The 16,378-nt window shown below is 43.6% G+C and overlaps 1 protein-coding gene across 1 annotated transcript in view; it reads right to left on the reverse strand.

Moving 5' to 3' along the window:
* The window catches only part of LRBA (LPS responsive beige-like anchor protein), a 567,906-nt gene extending 553,582 nt beyond the window's left edge, over positions 1 to 14,324 (reverse strand). The window contains exons 1-2 of the mRNA XM_034771513.1: positions 14,049 to 14,324; positions 13,258 to 13,738 (exon numbers count right to left, since the gene is read on the reverse strand). Of these exons, the coding sequence (XP_034627404.1) occupies positions 13,258 to 13,470 (213 nt within the window). The 5' untranslated portion in view covers positions 13,471 to 13,738; positions 14,049 to 14,324. The remainder of the gene's footprint in view (positions 1 to 13,257; positions 13,739 to 14,048) is intronic.
* Positions 14,325 to 16,378: the final 2,054 nt, after the last annotated feature.

Consider the following 16,378-nt stretch of genomic DNA (forward strand, 5'->3'; position numbering starts at 1 on the left):
CCACTTGCAAAAAATAGAAACTTTTAAAAAAATGCATGCATTAAATTCAATGCATGCAAGGATGCATTTGCCAGAATATAATCTTAAATCATCTCATATACAGAAACACTGAAGAGTGGCAAGTAGCTATTTCACATCTAATGACAAAAACTGTAGAGCTTGATTAATGCAACAATATCATGCAGCTGTCCCACTAAATGATCAAAGAATGTTCGGACTGTATAAAAAAAATAAAAAACTAGAAATGCCATTTCCAAATTGTATTTCTTAACAATCAGGTTAGAATACCATATTAAATGAGATTTATTTAGGAAGGGATTACTGCATTTACCTTTAATATGGAAAAATTGAGTGTATGTGGGGACAGCGCAAGATAAACCAAAATGTCCATAGTGTATCTGAGATAACTTCAAATCAAGACACCAAAACATATTTGGTAGTCTTCAAAAACTGGCAGCTTTGACAGTCCATATAAGACAAGTACCAAAAATCTCATTAGCTATCAATCTGATCTGACCTCACAGGTTTTAAACCTGCCTACTTCCACTTTACCAAGTGGAGACTTTCTGGTTCTCTCCTTCAAACACCCTGCACAATTCTGCCCTTTCCTAATAACCTAATCTTTAGCTCTTTCCATGTCTCCCCATATTTCCCAGTCTTGATGCCAATCTTGACACTGTTCATCCATTTCAACAGTTATCACTGTGCCTTCTTCCATGCCTCCCCCTAAGTATGGAATGCCCTTCCTGGTCCACAAAACCACTACTTTCTTCACATTCAAATCCCCAACTGACAGTCTCTTAAAACATTCCTTTGTACTATGCAGTGAGAAAGGTGTCTAGTAATAAACTTGCTACTTTACCCAGAAGTAAGGAGTAAGCATATAAACTTCAAAACTCCTAAAGTGAGAGAGACATATTGAAGACCCACTCCTATCAAAACCTGCAAGAATCTAGCTGACTGATAGTGGCTGACTAAGGGCTTGTCTACACCGGCACTTTACAGTGCTGCAACTTTCTTACTCAGGGGTGTGAAAAACACTCCCTCCCCCCCCCCCGAGCACAGCAAGTTTCAGCACTGTAAAGTGCCAGTGTGGACAGTGCACCAGCACTGGGAGCTACGCCTCTCGTGGAGGTGGGTTTTTTAGAGCGCTGCGAGAGCTCTCTCCCAGCGCTCTACCACAACTACACAAGCCATGTTAAAGCGCTGTTGCGGCCGTTGCCAGTGTAGACTAGCCCTAAGAAACAACTGGGTAAGTCACAATTTTAGTTTATTAGGTCACATTATTGTTTTATTGTGTACAATCTTCACCTCACACACATGATGTATCCTTTCCCTCTATTCTCTGTCTTTTTTATACTCAAAGTCCATTCTGGCACTGAATGTGCTTTATTTTAGGTTTGTACAACACATTGTGGATGCTACCAGAAAAAGCTACATGAATAATACAGTGCAGACAAAAGTCCACAGGCTATGCATACAGATATTGGAAGCTTTGGACCAGTTATGAGAAGGTAAAAGTACAAGAAAATTTTGGTCTAGCAGATTGAGGAGACGGACAGAGCACCAGAAACTCCCAAAATCTGTTTCCAGTATGTTGGCTTAACATTTTGCATTCTACAGTATTGTAGGCTACTGGCTTGTCTCCCCAGCTCAGGAACTAATTGACATCACACTCCTAGCCCTTTGCCTCAGGGTTTCTGCTTTATTTTTTCCAAACACCATAAATTCAGCATTTCTCCAGTCCCTTCCCCAGTAACCTGAGGTCTTCTGCAGTTGCATCTATTCCTTACAGGTTCCCTGCTCTGCTGCAGGCCACAGGAGCCAACCTGCTTCCTGTAGCTTTCCTCCCTCAAAAAGGGACCTTTCAACCCTTATTAGGAACCAAGTGCTTGTGAGGTAAACTACAAGGCCCCAACCTGTTCTTAACAGGCTCTACCTCAGAACAGGGTTGACTGGCACCAGGTCCCATGGTGTGAAAAGGGGCAGACTACCCTGTTTCACCCTTTTACCCAAGGATCTCAGAATGCCTTAATTATGCCTTACAAGTCATCTGTCTGGTAGAAAAGCATTATCCACATTTTAAAGATGGAAAAGCTAACAGAGAGGTTAAATGACCTTCTCAAAGCCTCAGCAGTCTGTTCACAATCAGAATTAGCAGCCAGCTCTACTTTCTCTTTGTTCTGTACCTACTCTGCTAGATTGCATTGCCTCCCATGCAAGGCACAACCTTTCAATGCCCAAATTCCTATTTGCAAAATGAGGAAGCTGACCTACCTCATTAGGAGAGTTGGAAGGCAGGTGTTAAGCACTTCAAGACCCTTTGATAAAGGGCATTATGTGAGTGCTTAGTGTTCCTATTTTGAAAACCCAGAAAAACAGGAAATTCAACATTCAGATTTAAAAAAAAACAAAAAACGGTAAAGTATGGAAAAGTAATACCCCCCCAAGAACCTTAACTCTGCTCTTGCATACCTGTGTACTCCTCCTTGTGAATTAGATATCTATCAAGTATCTCAGCTGTCTTATATGTTAAAAATCTATAGATACTTAGAGGTCTTTAACACTTTCTTAACCATCAATGTTATGGGTCTTCAACCCAGACCACTACTTTAACAGGTGATGAATACAGAGTTTAGTGTGTCAACAGCTTCAGAGAACTGACCTCTGAAGATAGTGAAGGGTTAAACCAGTAAAGTTTCCAATGAATGACTGCCATGAGAAAATCATATTAGGGAGGTAAACTTGGAGCTAAATACGACTGTGGTATATCTGAAGGAGAAGAGATGAGAAATTGATTTTGCTGCTTGATCAATAGAAGTTAACTTAGGGAAGTCTCTGATTAAATAGGTGGGATTTACATAGGTGATTGTGAGACATCAGCCATAACAGTCATGTATGGAAATAGCACTCCTTGAAGTTCCATTATACTTATCAATATGTTTAGTAGTTTTGTAGAAACAAACAAACAAAAAAATCTTCCCACAGAGTTTTAAATCATGTGTTCAAAAGGTTTCCAACAAACTCATTTCTAAAAAACATCCCTTTTAAGTTAATTTAGAAGCCAAAGTTTTAGTTGGTCAAGAAGTTTTCTTCAACTGTATTTCTTCTGTCCCACAAGGTAAGGCTAGTTCCATAAACCAGATCGCTAAAGATTATATGTACATCCCTTTTAATGTGTGCTGGGGTATTAATCAGAGCCAGGCCCAGCCCTTTTCTTCACAGACAAATTCTCTGAATTCCTGCACATGCAACATGTAGCTTTGGTATTTCCTTTAAAAGGAAAAAGAGGTGTAACGCTCTCTCCCAAAACCTGGACAAGCTATATACACCATCATAATGGTGCATGCATTTGTAGTCAAGTAAGGTACATTTCAATGGGGTAGTGTATGTGACTCAATGTCAGTGTTGAAAATCGATTATGCAAATGTGTATGAATGATTTTGACCAAGCCTGTGCCATGGTTCATGGTGCAATTAGGTCTCATTTACACTACAAGATAGACACTGTTAAACTAAAGTTGAGATAATCATGTTCTATTACTGGATTCTCATCATCACTGGATTCAGAGTGTAAACAGGCAACTCAAGTACACAGGGGAACAGAACTAAGGAGTGAAAAGGAGAAGCACAACACTTCACAAGCATGCTCAAATTCATTTTCGGTATAACTGAGGAAGAAGAGGTGAAGGAAAGCAAAAGGAGATGGTCATCCTTGGCACAAATTCATCCACCATAATTAAGAGTTAGTGGGTTCATATTATGCTAAATTCAACAGAAAGAACATTAAGGGAAATATTTTGCAAGTATTGAATTGAGTTTTAGCTCTATGCCTCACACTGACTGGTGGGAAATCAAGGCAAGTCATACAGCTGAAGTTATGCATAACCATATAAATGTAGTGAGTTGACTAGTTTACTGAGATTTTTAGACTGCAAACCTAACTCGGCTAAAACCTGTTACTTTATCATGCATACTGTAGGTAGGCTGAAGTGACAGAACAGGGATAACTATAGCTAGAGGGGTAATCACCAGTGACCCAGAGGAGAATTATGCTTTAGTTGCAATACACGCTTTCGTTTAATCTGAAATGCTGCTTTTGAAACTGGATTAGCACAGTAAAACACTAAAACTATAAAACTTCATATCAAGCTAGGCCAAACAATGCATACCTACTGAGGAACTAGTGATCTACTTTGACAGCTGTGGTAAATGTAAAGGTGCTAATTTTATTTTAATCTACTCCATCTTTTCCTTTTACACAATTGGGTACAAGTTTAAAAAAAAAAAAAACAGTTTCCATAAGGAAAAACCCCGATTTTTCCTTCATAATCACACTATGCATGCGTCCCAGTGGAGTAAGAATTTGACAAGAAAAAGAAGCCCCCAGAATTAATTTCAGAAGGAGATGGTCTGACAAGCGTTGTGGGGTTTTTTTGTTTGTTTTAATTAAGTTATGGGAAGTAGCCTTCCCATAGCCTTCTTCCTCAATACAAAGCCAATAAATTACCATATATACTCATTATAAGCCGAATATTTTTGGTAAAAAAATGACGCATCAAAGAACGGGGGCGGCTTATAAACGGGTCTACACCAAAATGTGATGATTTTAAACTCTATGAAATCACTGAATATCTAATACGTTGTCCTTTTGTTTACCTGGAGCGTCTGCAGGCATGGAGCCCCTCAGCTCCCTGTGGCTGCGGTTCGCTGTTCCCAGCCAATGGGAGCTTTCCCACAGCTCCCATTGGCTGGGAACAGCAAACCTTGGCCTCAGGGAACTGAGGGGCTCCATGTCTGCAGACGCTCCAGGTAAACAAGAGTAGGGTTACCATATTTTGTGCCTCCAAAAGGAGGACACTCCACGGGGCCCCGGCCCCGCCCCCAGCCCCGCCCACGCCCTGCCCCAACTCCGCCCCTTCCCCAAATTCTCCACCCCCTCCCCGCGAACATTTGATTCCCGGGAAGCCTGAAGCAGGTAAGGGGGAGTGTGGGGGGAGAAGGCGCGGCCCAGGCTAGCCCCCCGGCGTTTCCAGACTGGGTCAGCTCGGGCCCTGGGGTGCTGGCCCCGGGCCCGGCCCCCAGCCGACCACCCCCGGCCCACCCAGCACCGCCGGTCCCCGGCCAACCACCCCCGGCCCACCCAGCACTGCTGGTCCCCGGCCGAACACCCCGGGCTCGGCCCCTGGCCCGCCCAGCACCGCCGGCCCCCGGCGGCCCGGCCCCCGGCTCCTGGCCCGGCACCCAGCCCGGCACTGCTGGCCCGGCCTGGCCCCCGGCCTGCCACCGCGCCCCTGGTTCCCGGCCCAGCACCGCGCGCCCGGCTCCTGGACCCCGGCACGGCACCACGCCCCCGGCCTGGCACCATGCCTCCGGCCCGGCGACCCCGGCCCCGCACCGCCGACCCCAGCCAAAGAGGCCCCAGCCGAGCACCACCGAGCCCTCCCGATTTTCCCGGACATGCCCGGCTTTTGGGGATTTCCCCCCGGACGGGGATTTGAGCCCCCAAAAGCCGGACATGTCCGGGAAAATCCGGACGTATGGTAACCCTAAACAAGAGGTCCCGACCCGCCAGCGGCTTACCCTCACTGGCCGGGAGCCAAAGTTTGCCAACCCCTGAAATATAGGGTCGGCTTATGAAAGGGTCATACAGTTTTTGCTATTTTTACCTAACCATCTTGGGGGGTCAGCTTATAAACTAATGGGCTAATGAACAAGTATATACGGTATCTCAAGAATATGATATACTGACATTTTCTTACCAAAAAAAAAAAAAAAAAAGCAATGTTTTTCTGCCATCACATTTGCCCATTGGCTTGCCTGCATAGGCATGCTCTTAATGTCAGTAGAAACTACGGCCAAGATCCTGCAATCTCTTGGGGCAGACCTTTAAATGTATGAAAGAATTAGGACCAATAGTATATCTGCCTCTTGGAAAACAAAACAGGCCTTTAAAAGAAAGCCCACAAGAGATCACAACCTTTGCATATAGGCTGGGAAAAGGGGAGGGAAGCAAGCCAAATAACTGTCAGTCTATCAGCTTTGATAGTGTTATGTTTAACAAGTGATTAAGAAGTGCCAAAAAGTGGCCCTCTTCCTTTACACATGGGCAAACCAGCTCTTGTCCTCTTCCTTTTTATAACTTACATATGATAAGGTGACGCAGCAGATCACAACAACAAAGAAAGACCAGAGTGTTTGACCTGCTTGTGTTTGCTGGCGAAATGCTTAGTCAACTTAAACCCTGAGCAAAACCCTGGCACAAATTCCCAGTCCTTGGTTACACATACCACCACATTCATCCAATCAGAAGGGATGAACGCAAGTGTGCAATGCCAGTTGCTTAAGACAGTCAGGGATCTTGCCATATAGATGTCTATTTCTCAACACAAGTTAATGCAGCATAGCTTTGTAAAATGCTTTGAGATCTACTGAAGAAAAGTGATATCATAACTAAGGACTATTAACAAATACTGGCCAATGAATAAGATTTCAGGCAGTCTGTTACTAAAGTTGCAGAAAAAGATACCCAAAATAGCAGTTATATCTAATACTGTCCCATGATAAGAAGGAGGCATCACTCAGAGGAGTATGACTGATATTGCAAGATGCACATCTATATAGCAGAAGGTGAAGCAAGGGCAAGCTTCTGACTAAGCATGTCCATTAGTTTCATATCCAGTATCATTTTAATCTCAAAAGTTAATACTGCAAAATGTTACGCAACTTGGGGACAGTAGGTAGAAAAGTAGAGTCTCTGAATTTGAAAACTTCATATTCTTCCAGGTCCTAAAAACCGCTGCCTCCACTGAGCACAAAAATTATAAATTCACATTTTGGCCAATCTTACATTTTGCATGCTGCCAACTGTAGAATAATTTCTGCTATTCTTTCAAGAATTTCTGGACAAGTAGATAGTCAAACCGTGCTTCACATAAAGCTGTTTCCTTGCCAGAAAACCTGTATATGACTGTGATATATGGCAAGAAGATAAACTGTCTTTTATAATTGTGCACTTTTCTTTTTGACTGTAAGAGTGTCAATAGGAATTAGTTCTCTCCCACTCTACTCTTTCCCCCCTCCTAGTTGTACAGCACGTACAGGTGTTTTTGTTTGTGTTTTGTTTTCAAAGTTTGCTTCAAGGGGGCCTTCACCCTCTCAATATTGGTATGTTAATTAAATGTCTTGCGTTAACCCAATTTTGTCCAACCTTAATTTAAAAAAAATAAAGACCCTTATCGCATTTCATAAGCAATACAAACTCAGTGCAGCCTATTGGATTTCAGAGGTTTCCATGATTTCAAAGACTAATATTTGAACTGGAATGACATTTCCAATTATTGTCATAATTCACGATAAAGTGTCAGTTACACCGTGATAATCAGCATTTTCTTCACTAAACTATTTGCAGTTAAGGCATGATGAAACAGGCAATACCACATGCAATATGGGCTAAACTACTGGGCTCTCAGAAAGTACTGTCTGAAACTGAACAGATCTATTTCAAAGTTTCTAAGAGTGTAGTAGTGTCCCAATGGAGGTCAAGGGATAAACAAATCCTTTGACAAGCATGCTGGAAGTATAACTCAGTAGATATTGGAATCTTCCAATACATTAATGTGCAAAGGTTAAAGATTTTGTTCTCAGCACACTTGGAGTTACTGCATAACTAGACTGAACTATTGTTACTTATGCCAGCATTATCACTTGACAGGATTTCTATTTTCTAAGTGACCTTCAAAGGATATTTAAAAATTGGGCTTATGAATTTTTTATGCTTCTTTATAATGTATACTGAAATCCTCAAAAGTTGTCTTTAAAACCATTAATTATCAGGAATGTCAAGTCTGCTCTTTTATTTTTGCTGGGCAGATGAACCTCATAGGGTTCTCCCTTAAGCAGCTAGTAAAATACAAATTGCCCAGTCTACATGAAAGTCTGAGAACATGTTTAAAAACCCATATTTCATCCTAGTTTAGACATTCCTTTAGAGTGTAGTTCTGCTATGAACAGTGACTATGTAATGACACATTCCTATTCAGCTCTGCTCCCTGTGTGTGTTCAAAGTCTGCTTGCTTTGGTAACAAAAATATGGTTCCCCTCGTTTTATTCCTATCATCACTGCTGAACTAATACAGCTATGAGTTAGTGAAATGAATGAAGCCCAGTTCAGGGGGGAAAATATTTGTCCTCATTTACTTACGTCCAACCCCCTACTGAGGGCTAAAATTTAACCTGAAGAATCTATTACTAGTTACAGAACACATTAGGACTTTCAGATCTCACGCTGAATTTGCAGGATTGACAGAAGGGCAGACTTCTCCTTTTACAAGTTATGAGATAATTTGCTCTGAAAGTAATTGAGACACATAGCACATCACAACAACATTCTTAAAAGCCACTTTTCAAATTCGATCAGCACAAGAGAGTAAGTATAAGAACATAAGAATGGCCATACTGGGTCAGACCAAAGGTCCATCTAGCCCAGTACCCTCTCTTCCGACAGTGGCCAATGCCAGGTGCCCCAGAGGGAATGAACAGAACGGGTAATCATCAAGTGATCGCCTATTCCCAGCTTCTGGCAAACAGAGGCTAGGGACACCATCCTTGCCCATAGCCATTGATGGACCAATCCTTCATGAACTTATCTAGTTCTTTTTTGAACCCTGTTATAGTCTTGGCCTTCACAACATCCTCTGGCAAGGAGTTCCACAGGTTGACTGTGCATTGTGTGAAGAAATACTTCCTTTTGTTTGTTTTAAATCTGCTGCCTATTAATTTCATTTGGTGATCTCTAGTTCTTGTGTTATGAGAAGGAGTAAATAACACTTCCTTATTTACTTTCTCCACACCAGTTATGATTTTATGGACCTCTATCATATCCTCCCTTTGTCATCTCTCTTTTCCAAGCTGAAAAGTCCCAGTCTTATTAATCTCTCCTCATATGGCAGCCATTCCATACCCCTAATCATTTTTGTTGCCCTTTTCTGAACCTTTTCCAATTCCAATATATCTTTTTTGAGATGGCACACAGCATTCAATATGGATTTAGATACAGGCAACGATATTTTCTCTTCTTATCTATCCCTTTCTTAATGATTCTCAACATTCTGTTGGCTTTTTTGATTGCCGCTGCACACTGAGTGACTGTTTTCACAGCACTATCCACAGTGACTTCAATATCTCTTTCTTGAGAGGTAACAGCTAATTTAGACCCCATCATTTTATGTGCATAATTGGGATTATGTTTTCCAATGACTGGAAGATAGCTAATGTGACATCGATATTTTAAAAAGCCTCTAGAGGTGATCCTGGCAATTACAGGCCAGTAAATCTAACTTCACTAACAGGCAAATAGGTTGAAACTACAGTAAAGAAGAGAATCATCATACACACAGATGAACACGGTATGTTGGGGAACAATTATTTGAGGGGGTCAACAAGCATGTGGACAAGAGGGATCCAGTGGATATAGTGTACTTTGACATTCAGAAAGCCTTTGACGTGGTTCTTTGCCCAAGGCTCTTAAGCAAAGACAGTGACAGATAAGTAACTCGTTACAAGACAGGAGACAAAGGGTAGGAATAGACAGTCCATTTTTACAGTGGAGAGCAGAAAATAGCACGGTCTCCCAAAGATTTGTAGTGGTACCAGTGCTGTTCAACATATTCATAAATGATCTGGAAAAAGGGATAAACAGTGAGATGGCGATGTTTGCAGAGGATACAAAATTACTCAAGATTGCAGTCTGCTTTTGACATAACTAAGAGTTACAAAGGGATCTCACAAAACTGGGTGACTGGGCAACAAAATGGCAGAGGAAATTCAATGTTGATAAATGCGAAGTAATGCATATTGAAAAACATAATCCCAACTATACATATAAAACAATGGGGTTTAAATTAGCTGTTACCACTCAAGAGAGAGATCTTGGAGTCATTGTGGATAGGTCTCTGAAAACATCCACTCAATGTGCTGCAGCAGTCAAAAAAGCTAACAGTTAGGAACCATTAGGAAAGGGAATATCATAATGCCACTATATAAATCCATGGTACGTCCATACCTTGAATATTTCATACAGTTCTGGTTGCCCGGTCTCAAAAAGGATATTAGAATTGGAAAAAACACAGAGAATGGCAATAAAAATGATTAGGGGTATGGAACAACTTCAATATCAGGAGAGATTAAAAAGACTGACTGCTCAGCTGGAAGAGAGACGACAGAGAAGGATGCGATAAAGGTCTATAAAATCATGAATGGTGTAGAGCAGGGGTCGGCAACCTTTCGGAAGTGGTGTGCTGAGTCTTCATTTATTCACTCTAATTTAAGGTTTCACATGCCAGTAATACGTTTTAACATTTTTAGAAGGTCTCTTTCTATAAGTCTATAATATATAACTAAACTATTGTTGTATGTAAAGTAAATAAGGATTTTAAAATGTTTAAGAAGCTTCATTTAAAATTAAATTAAAATGCAGAGCCCCCTGGACCGGTGGCCAGGACCCGGGCAGCATGAGTGCCACTGAAAATCAGCTCACGTGCCGACTTCGGCACGCGTGCCATAGGTTGCCTACCCCTTGTGTAGAGAAAGCAAATAGGGAAGTGTTATTTACCCTTTCATATAAGACAAGAACCAGGTGTCACCCAATGAAATTAATAGGCAGCAGGTTTAAAACAGACATAAAGGAAGTACTACTTCACACAATGCATCCTGCGGAACTCATTGCCAGTGGATGTTGTGAAGGCCAAAAGTAGAACTGGGTTCAAAAAAGAACAAGATAAGTTCATGGGGAATAGGTACAGCAACAGCTATTAGCCAAGATGGTCATGTACGCAACCCCATGCTCTGGGTGTCCCTAAACCTCTGATCACTAGAAGCTGGGACTGGATGATACGGGATGGATCACTTGATAAATTGGCCTGTTCATTCCCTCTGAAGCACCTGACACCAGCCACTGTCAGAAGGCAGGATACTGGGCTAGTTGGAGCATTGGTCTGACCCAGTATGGCTGTTCTTACATTCTTAAGAAATTGTGGCTTTGGGCAAGTGAAGCTGTTAAAGGGAAGAGGGTGTGGTGCTTGGGTGCAGCTTCTCAGTGGGGATTAACAGTGGTTTAGCTTCTCAGCTTCCCCTGAACTGCACTCTGATCATGAAAGAGTGTTAGAAGCCACCTAAGCTCTGTGAACAGTAGGGACCATGGGTTCCAATGCCACTGGCTCTCCATTACCTTTAAATGATGCTTCCCTGTGGTAGAGTGGGCAGGGGAGGACTGAGGAACTCAAACGAAGCAGCAGGAGGAAATAGTAGCTTCTGTATTCCTGCAATTTTGCTCAAACTCTCCCAGCCACTCCCTGACAACTCACCTTTGGCTAAGGATCCTCAAAGTATGAAAAGCAATGTGCCAGAATACGGTGGAACTTCACATTTGGACAGTAAGATTTGTCCTTTAGAGCCCCAAATAAAGAAGACTCCACCAGCCATTCGCTATGAGCCTTCCCCTCCATGTGCTTTAAAGCTGAGTTTACTTTAGAATAAGCATTTGCAAAGTATACTTTTAAGAACTGAATTCAGCGTCTCCTAGCTGAGACATTTATGGAAACTTACTGATTATGGCTTGCCTCTACTCCTCTCTAATGTACACCTCCTAAACTTCAATCTCACAAATATTCTGGTGCTCATTTGTTTTCTCTCCTTGATCCTGTAACTTTTTAATACTAAAATAGCATGTCAACAGGAAATATTTTATTAATCTGAAAACCCAGACACAAATTTATTGAAAACTATACATTAAAGAATAACTAATCAAATTAAGATATTGTCAAAAGCCATTAAACCGACCTAACAAATGTAGATGTTAAGATTATTAGCGCTGAAGTACAGGCAAAAGCATATTGCTAACAAAATAACTCAAGTACAGATAGTAATTAACACCTAATATACTTTCTGCAGTAACAGTGACCTTTTCTTGTTACAAGTTTTATACTTGTTGCATGTGCTCCCACTTCCTGGTTTGTCAGAACTGAAGCCTCATTCAATCTCAGGCATCTATCTAAAGCAAGCACAAAAAACTAAGACTACCACCAATATGTTCATGATCCATATTCAAGCAGATCCTAGAGGCCACAAGCAAAAGTAGAGCTCCATTGTAAAAATGTAATAAGAAAAACAGTTACACGCACACACAACACTTGGGCACCCTATATAGTGCGAGTTAAACATTCGGGCAAAACTGGTCCAACTGTTTGCTTAATATGGTATTGAGCGTGCATTACAACATTGTGCTGTAGATTACTCAGAACAAGAAATCCATTCAGTTTTCAATATTGCTTGTTATGAACTATTAAAAACGTCTATGTTAAAACCACATGTGATGGTAGTGTAAGGATGCTCACTCTAAGATGGTAACATCCTGTAACAGAGAGAGATCTGATGATTAATATTACTGTTTTATTATATTGTTTCTCTAAACAAATGCTCACTGTTTTCATAATTGTTTTCTCTCTAATGTTTGCATGGCAAGAATTTGTAAACTTGCTAAAACTTCCTAAATAAATACTTGAATAAAGAATACAAGGTTTTGTTTTTTGTTTAAGCTACTGCTATTTTGAGCTGCAGAATCAATACGGCATGCATCTGGTTACTTTGTTAATTAAAAGGCCATGTGAACAACAACTTTTACTAATAATCAAAGTAAGTGTGATTTTATTTAAATATAGGTGTCAATAGCTTTCCAAACACCTTAGAATATGAAAATTCCATGCATAAATGGAAAGAAAAAGGATTATTCACTCACAGCCTTTAGCGACAGGCCCATAAACATTACACCTTCATGGAAAAGTTTTTAAAAAGACTTAACACGGTTTGCCATACTGTCTTTTTCAATTAAAAATGAACATGTTGAACAACCATGTATACTACATTACACTTTGATGTGTTTCTCAATTACTACTGGGAAAAGCTACAGCTTCCCTCAAGGCAAAAGAGATTGACACCTGTGTAGATTTTTTTTAAAAGCTTAATTTATAATGCATAGACACATTACCTTTAACATCTGCAAAAGTTGTAAGCAGCAAAAAAGAAAATCTAGCCAGAATATATTAGTAAGTATTTCATAAGAATGTAAATAAGTGAAAAGAAGAGATTCAGAAAAGGAAATAATGCAAGTATGCCCAGAGTTTTTACTTGCTTCTCTTGCCTGTGTATTTTGTTACTTTCCCTTCCACCTCCAGAAAGAGCATTAGAAAGATGATCTGCTTACCAGGTTAAATACAGTTTCTACAATATCCCTGTTGGATACTTCGCCAACTTCCACCAGTCCCGTCAGCACTGCAAATTTCATCCTGATGCCTCGGATAGGGACTCCTGGGTTCAAGGGCTGCAGCGTACTCCCCACTTCAGCAGCACTTCCTCCTTTCCCTCCTCCTCCACCATCACCTGTTGGCTGAAGAACCTGTTTGTCTTCACTAGCCATAGCTAGCTAAATTCAAATTATCACTAGCTGAGATGCCAGAGGCACAGCCGCCACAGCCAATGAGGAGTGATTTCAGTGGCAGGGAAAGGGTCTCTTGCTCACTCTCTCTTCAGGTCCAACTTGCGAAACACCCCAAGTACAGGGTGTGTGGAGAACGCTCGCCCAAACTTGGCTTTTCCTCAACAGCAGGGTTGGGTCAGCTGCCCCACTGCCCCGAGGCAGGTACGTAAAGCCCCGAAAGGCAACACGTCCAGTCGTTTGAAAGACCCTGCAAGGCAGACGTCCCCCCAAGTTACCAATGGCCCACCTCCTCCCCCGCCCCACAAAACAGGGACGGTAGTAGCCGAGGAGCAATTGCCTCTCCCCCGACCCGTAGAACTTGCCCCCCCAGACAGCGCTGGGTTTCTAAAGGGGAGTCAAGGCGACCCGCCCCATGCCCGGCTCTAGTCCCTCCATGCCTCCCGCTCCCAGGCTCCGACCTCCGCCGCAGCTGAGAGTGCAGAGCCCGCTGCCCCTTCGCCCGCTTGTGCACGCACAGGTGCAACGACAAACCACTCAGGAAGGAAGTTCAGGCTCACCCAATTCTCCTCCTCGCGTCTCGTGCGCCGCGGAGGGGGGGGGGGGTAATGCCCGGCTGAGGGGCGGGGAGCGGGCTGCTCTGCTCTGCTGCCCCACTCGCGAGCCCTTGCGCCGCTAGCCCCCCTAGCGCAGAAGCACCCGCCGCTCGCGGAGCGGGAAGGAGCTGAAAGTTTCAGCCGCCGCTGCCTCACCCTGCGGTCTCAATTAGCCCCATCTCTTCCTGCCTCGGCTGCAAACGCGGCTGCTCTCTGCCGCCATGACAGCGCTGAGCCCCTGGAGAGCTGCCGGGCGAGGAGCCGTGCGCCTGCGCGGCCAGGCACTGGTAGGCGGGCGGGGCGCAGAGCAGGGCACAGGGGCCGGAGGCCGCGCACGCCCAGGTGAGCCCAGGTGTGCGCGGGTGAGCGGCGCGCGCAGCGGCCCGCCGCCCGGGCAGGAGCTCTGGTTGCAGGGGGAGGCGGTCGCCGGGCCGGAAGCAGCTGCACAGCAGCCACCTAATCCTGCTCCCCGCCCTGGCCCGGGATTAGCGGCTGGCGGAGTCGGCCGGGGAAAGCTCCCTCGTAGGGGATTCATTTTCAGTGTTTGTTTCTTGGTCGCCCAGACGCGTGTGAGGCGCCCCACTACCCCGCAGCGTTGATTTACCTGATTTCCAGAGGTGATGCTGCGCTGCTCCCACGGGACCGGGAGGCGCCCGCACCTGTGGAAAGCAGGCCGCTGCAGTGTCCCGAAGAGCAGAGGGAAGGGGTGCAGTGAGTCAGGAGAGGTGTGAAACCTGGCTCGCGAGTGCTGCTCCTTTCCCCTTTCTCTCCTTCTGTAATGCGCTCCCTCTTCTCAGCTGTTTTTCTTTCCGATCCTCATCCCTAACTCCCTTCTCTGTCTTCCTTTCCCACCGCCTGGACTGAGGCTGCAATCCTGAAAAGAATCACCTAGCTTCAATCGGGCTCATATGTTTAAAGTTGAATGTGTGGGAGGTTGTGGGCCTACATATGGGTCAGGTGTGATCCAAGTGTATGTCAGATATACAAACTTTTGCAAAATCTTAGCCCTGCTTCTGTGATTAGAATTAAAACAATGGATACACTTTTGAAGAATTAAAAAAACTAAATAATTTGCCTGCTCTGTGCAAAGTCTGAAACTAACTAGAAAGAAAAGTGAAATCAACTGGTCTGTATCCTCTAGCCAATCTGAGAGAAATGCTACTAGTAAGCAGCATATTAAATAATAAATTTAGATTGTCTTTAATGATTTCAGCTCTCAATCACCTAATGTAGTAGCATATATCATTTAGAAATATGTATATGGCTTAATTCAACTCTGGATTACATCGACCTCTAACATTTTTAAAATCAGCCTGAAGGGCAGTGACACAAGGCACCTGCAACCACTGTTTCAGCAGGATGGCCACAGCATGTCAGTGCAGTCCCAAATGCAGTAGAGTGACAGGTGAGAGGACATGATGAAGGCAACCAGGGGATACACAGGTTGAACCACATGCCCCAGAAAGGCTTTCTACAGCACCTGGAGGGGAATTCACTTGGGAATCCAAAATACTAGCTAGGCCCGGGACTGTTTAGTTTCTGACATCAGACAAGATTGGGTGCATTCAGTGTAGTGAACACATGCCCCAACCTGACTGAAATTTAAATCTGTCCTCCAAAAGCAGAGCCTCATGGAGTTATATATATATATATAAAAATTTTGTTTTGTCCATTATCCAGTCCCCCTCTCCTACTGAACCTCACCCCCCAATCCCACATTATTACCCAGAAACCTATCCCCTTAAACATTTCTCCTCCCCCATTGATCTTCAGCCCCCCATTCATCCCAGGAACCTCCCCCTATCTCCCTTTATATATTCCCCCACCAAACCCAAATGCCTTAGTAGCTCCTTTTCCCTAAGGGCTAGAAGGCCCTGGGCAGGTGATTGGGTCTTGCCCTTAGGTGGGTGGAAGGCTCTGGGAGGGGGCATCAAGTTCTGTGCCTGATGTGGGAGGCCCTGGGGCAGAGCTTTAAGGGGGGTGGGTGTCACAGAGCAACCTCACACTTCAGCAGCGGCTCCAGCAGCTTCTGTTCCGTGGAACTGGGCCCAGCTCCAGGTATCCATAGAGTTGCAGTAGTGTTGAGGTTTGGCCTAGGCTCCTCTCCTTCATCATGAATGAGGGGCAGCTGGGCCAAATTTGAGTGAATAGCACTGCAACCCTCTATGCCAGATTGCATCACTGAGCACTCAAATTTGGCCTGGCTGCTCCAGTCCTTCTGACGGGCCTGAGATGCAATGGCACCGACACGCAGCCAATTTTTAAGAATCCCTTTTTCAGTGTAATTCCACAGT

This window comes from Trachemys scripta, chromosome 5 (genome assembly GCF_013100865.1).
Source record: "Trachemys scripta elegans isolate TJP31775 chromosome 5, CAS_Tse_1.0, whole genome shotgun sequence".
NCBI classification, from domain to species: Eukaryota; Metazoa; Chordata; order Testudines; family Emydidae; genus Trachemys; species Trachemys scripta.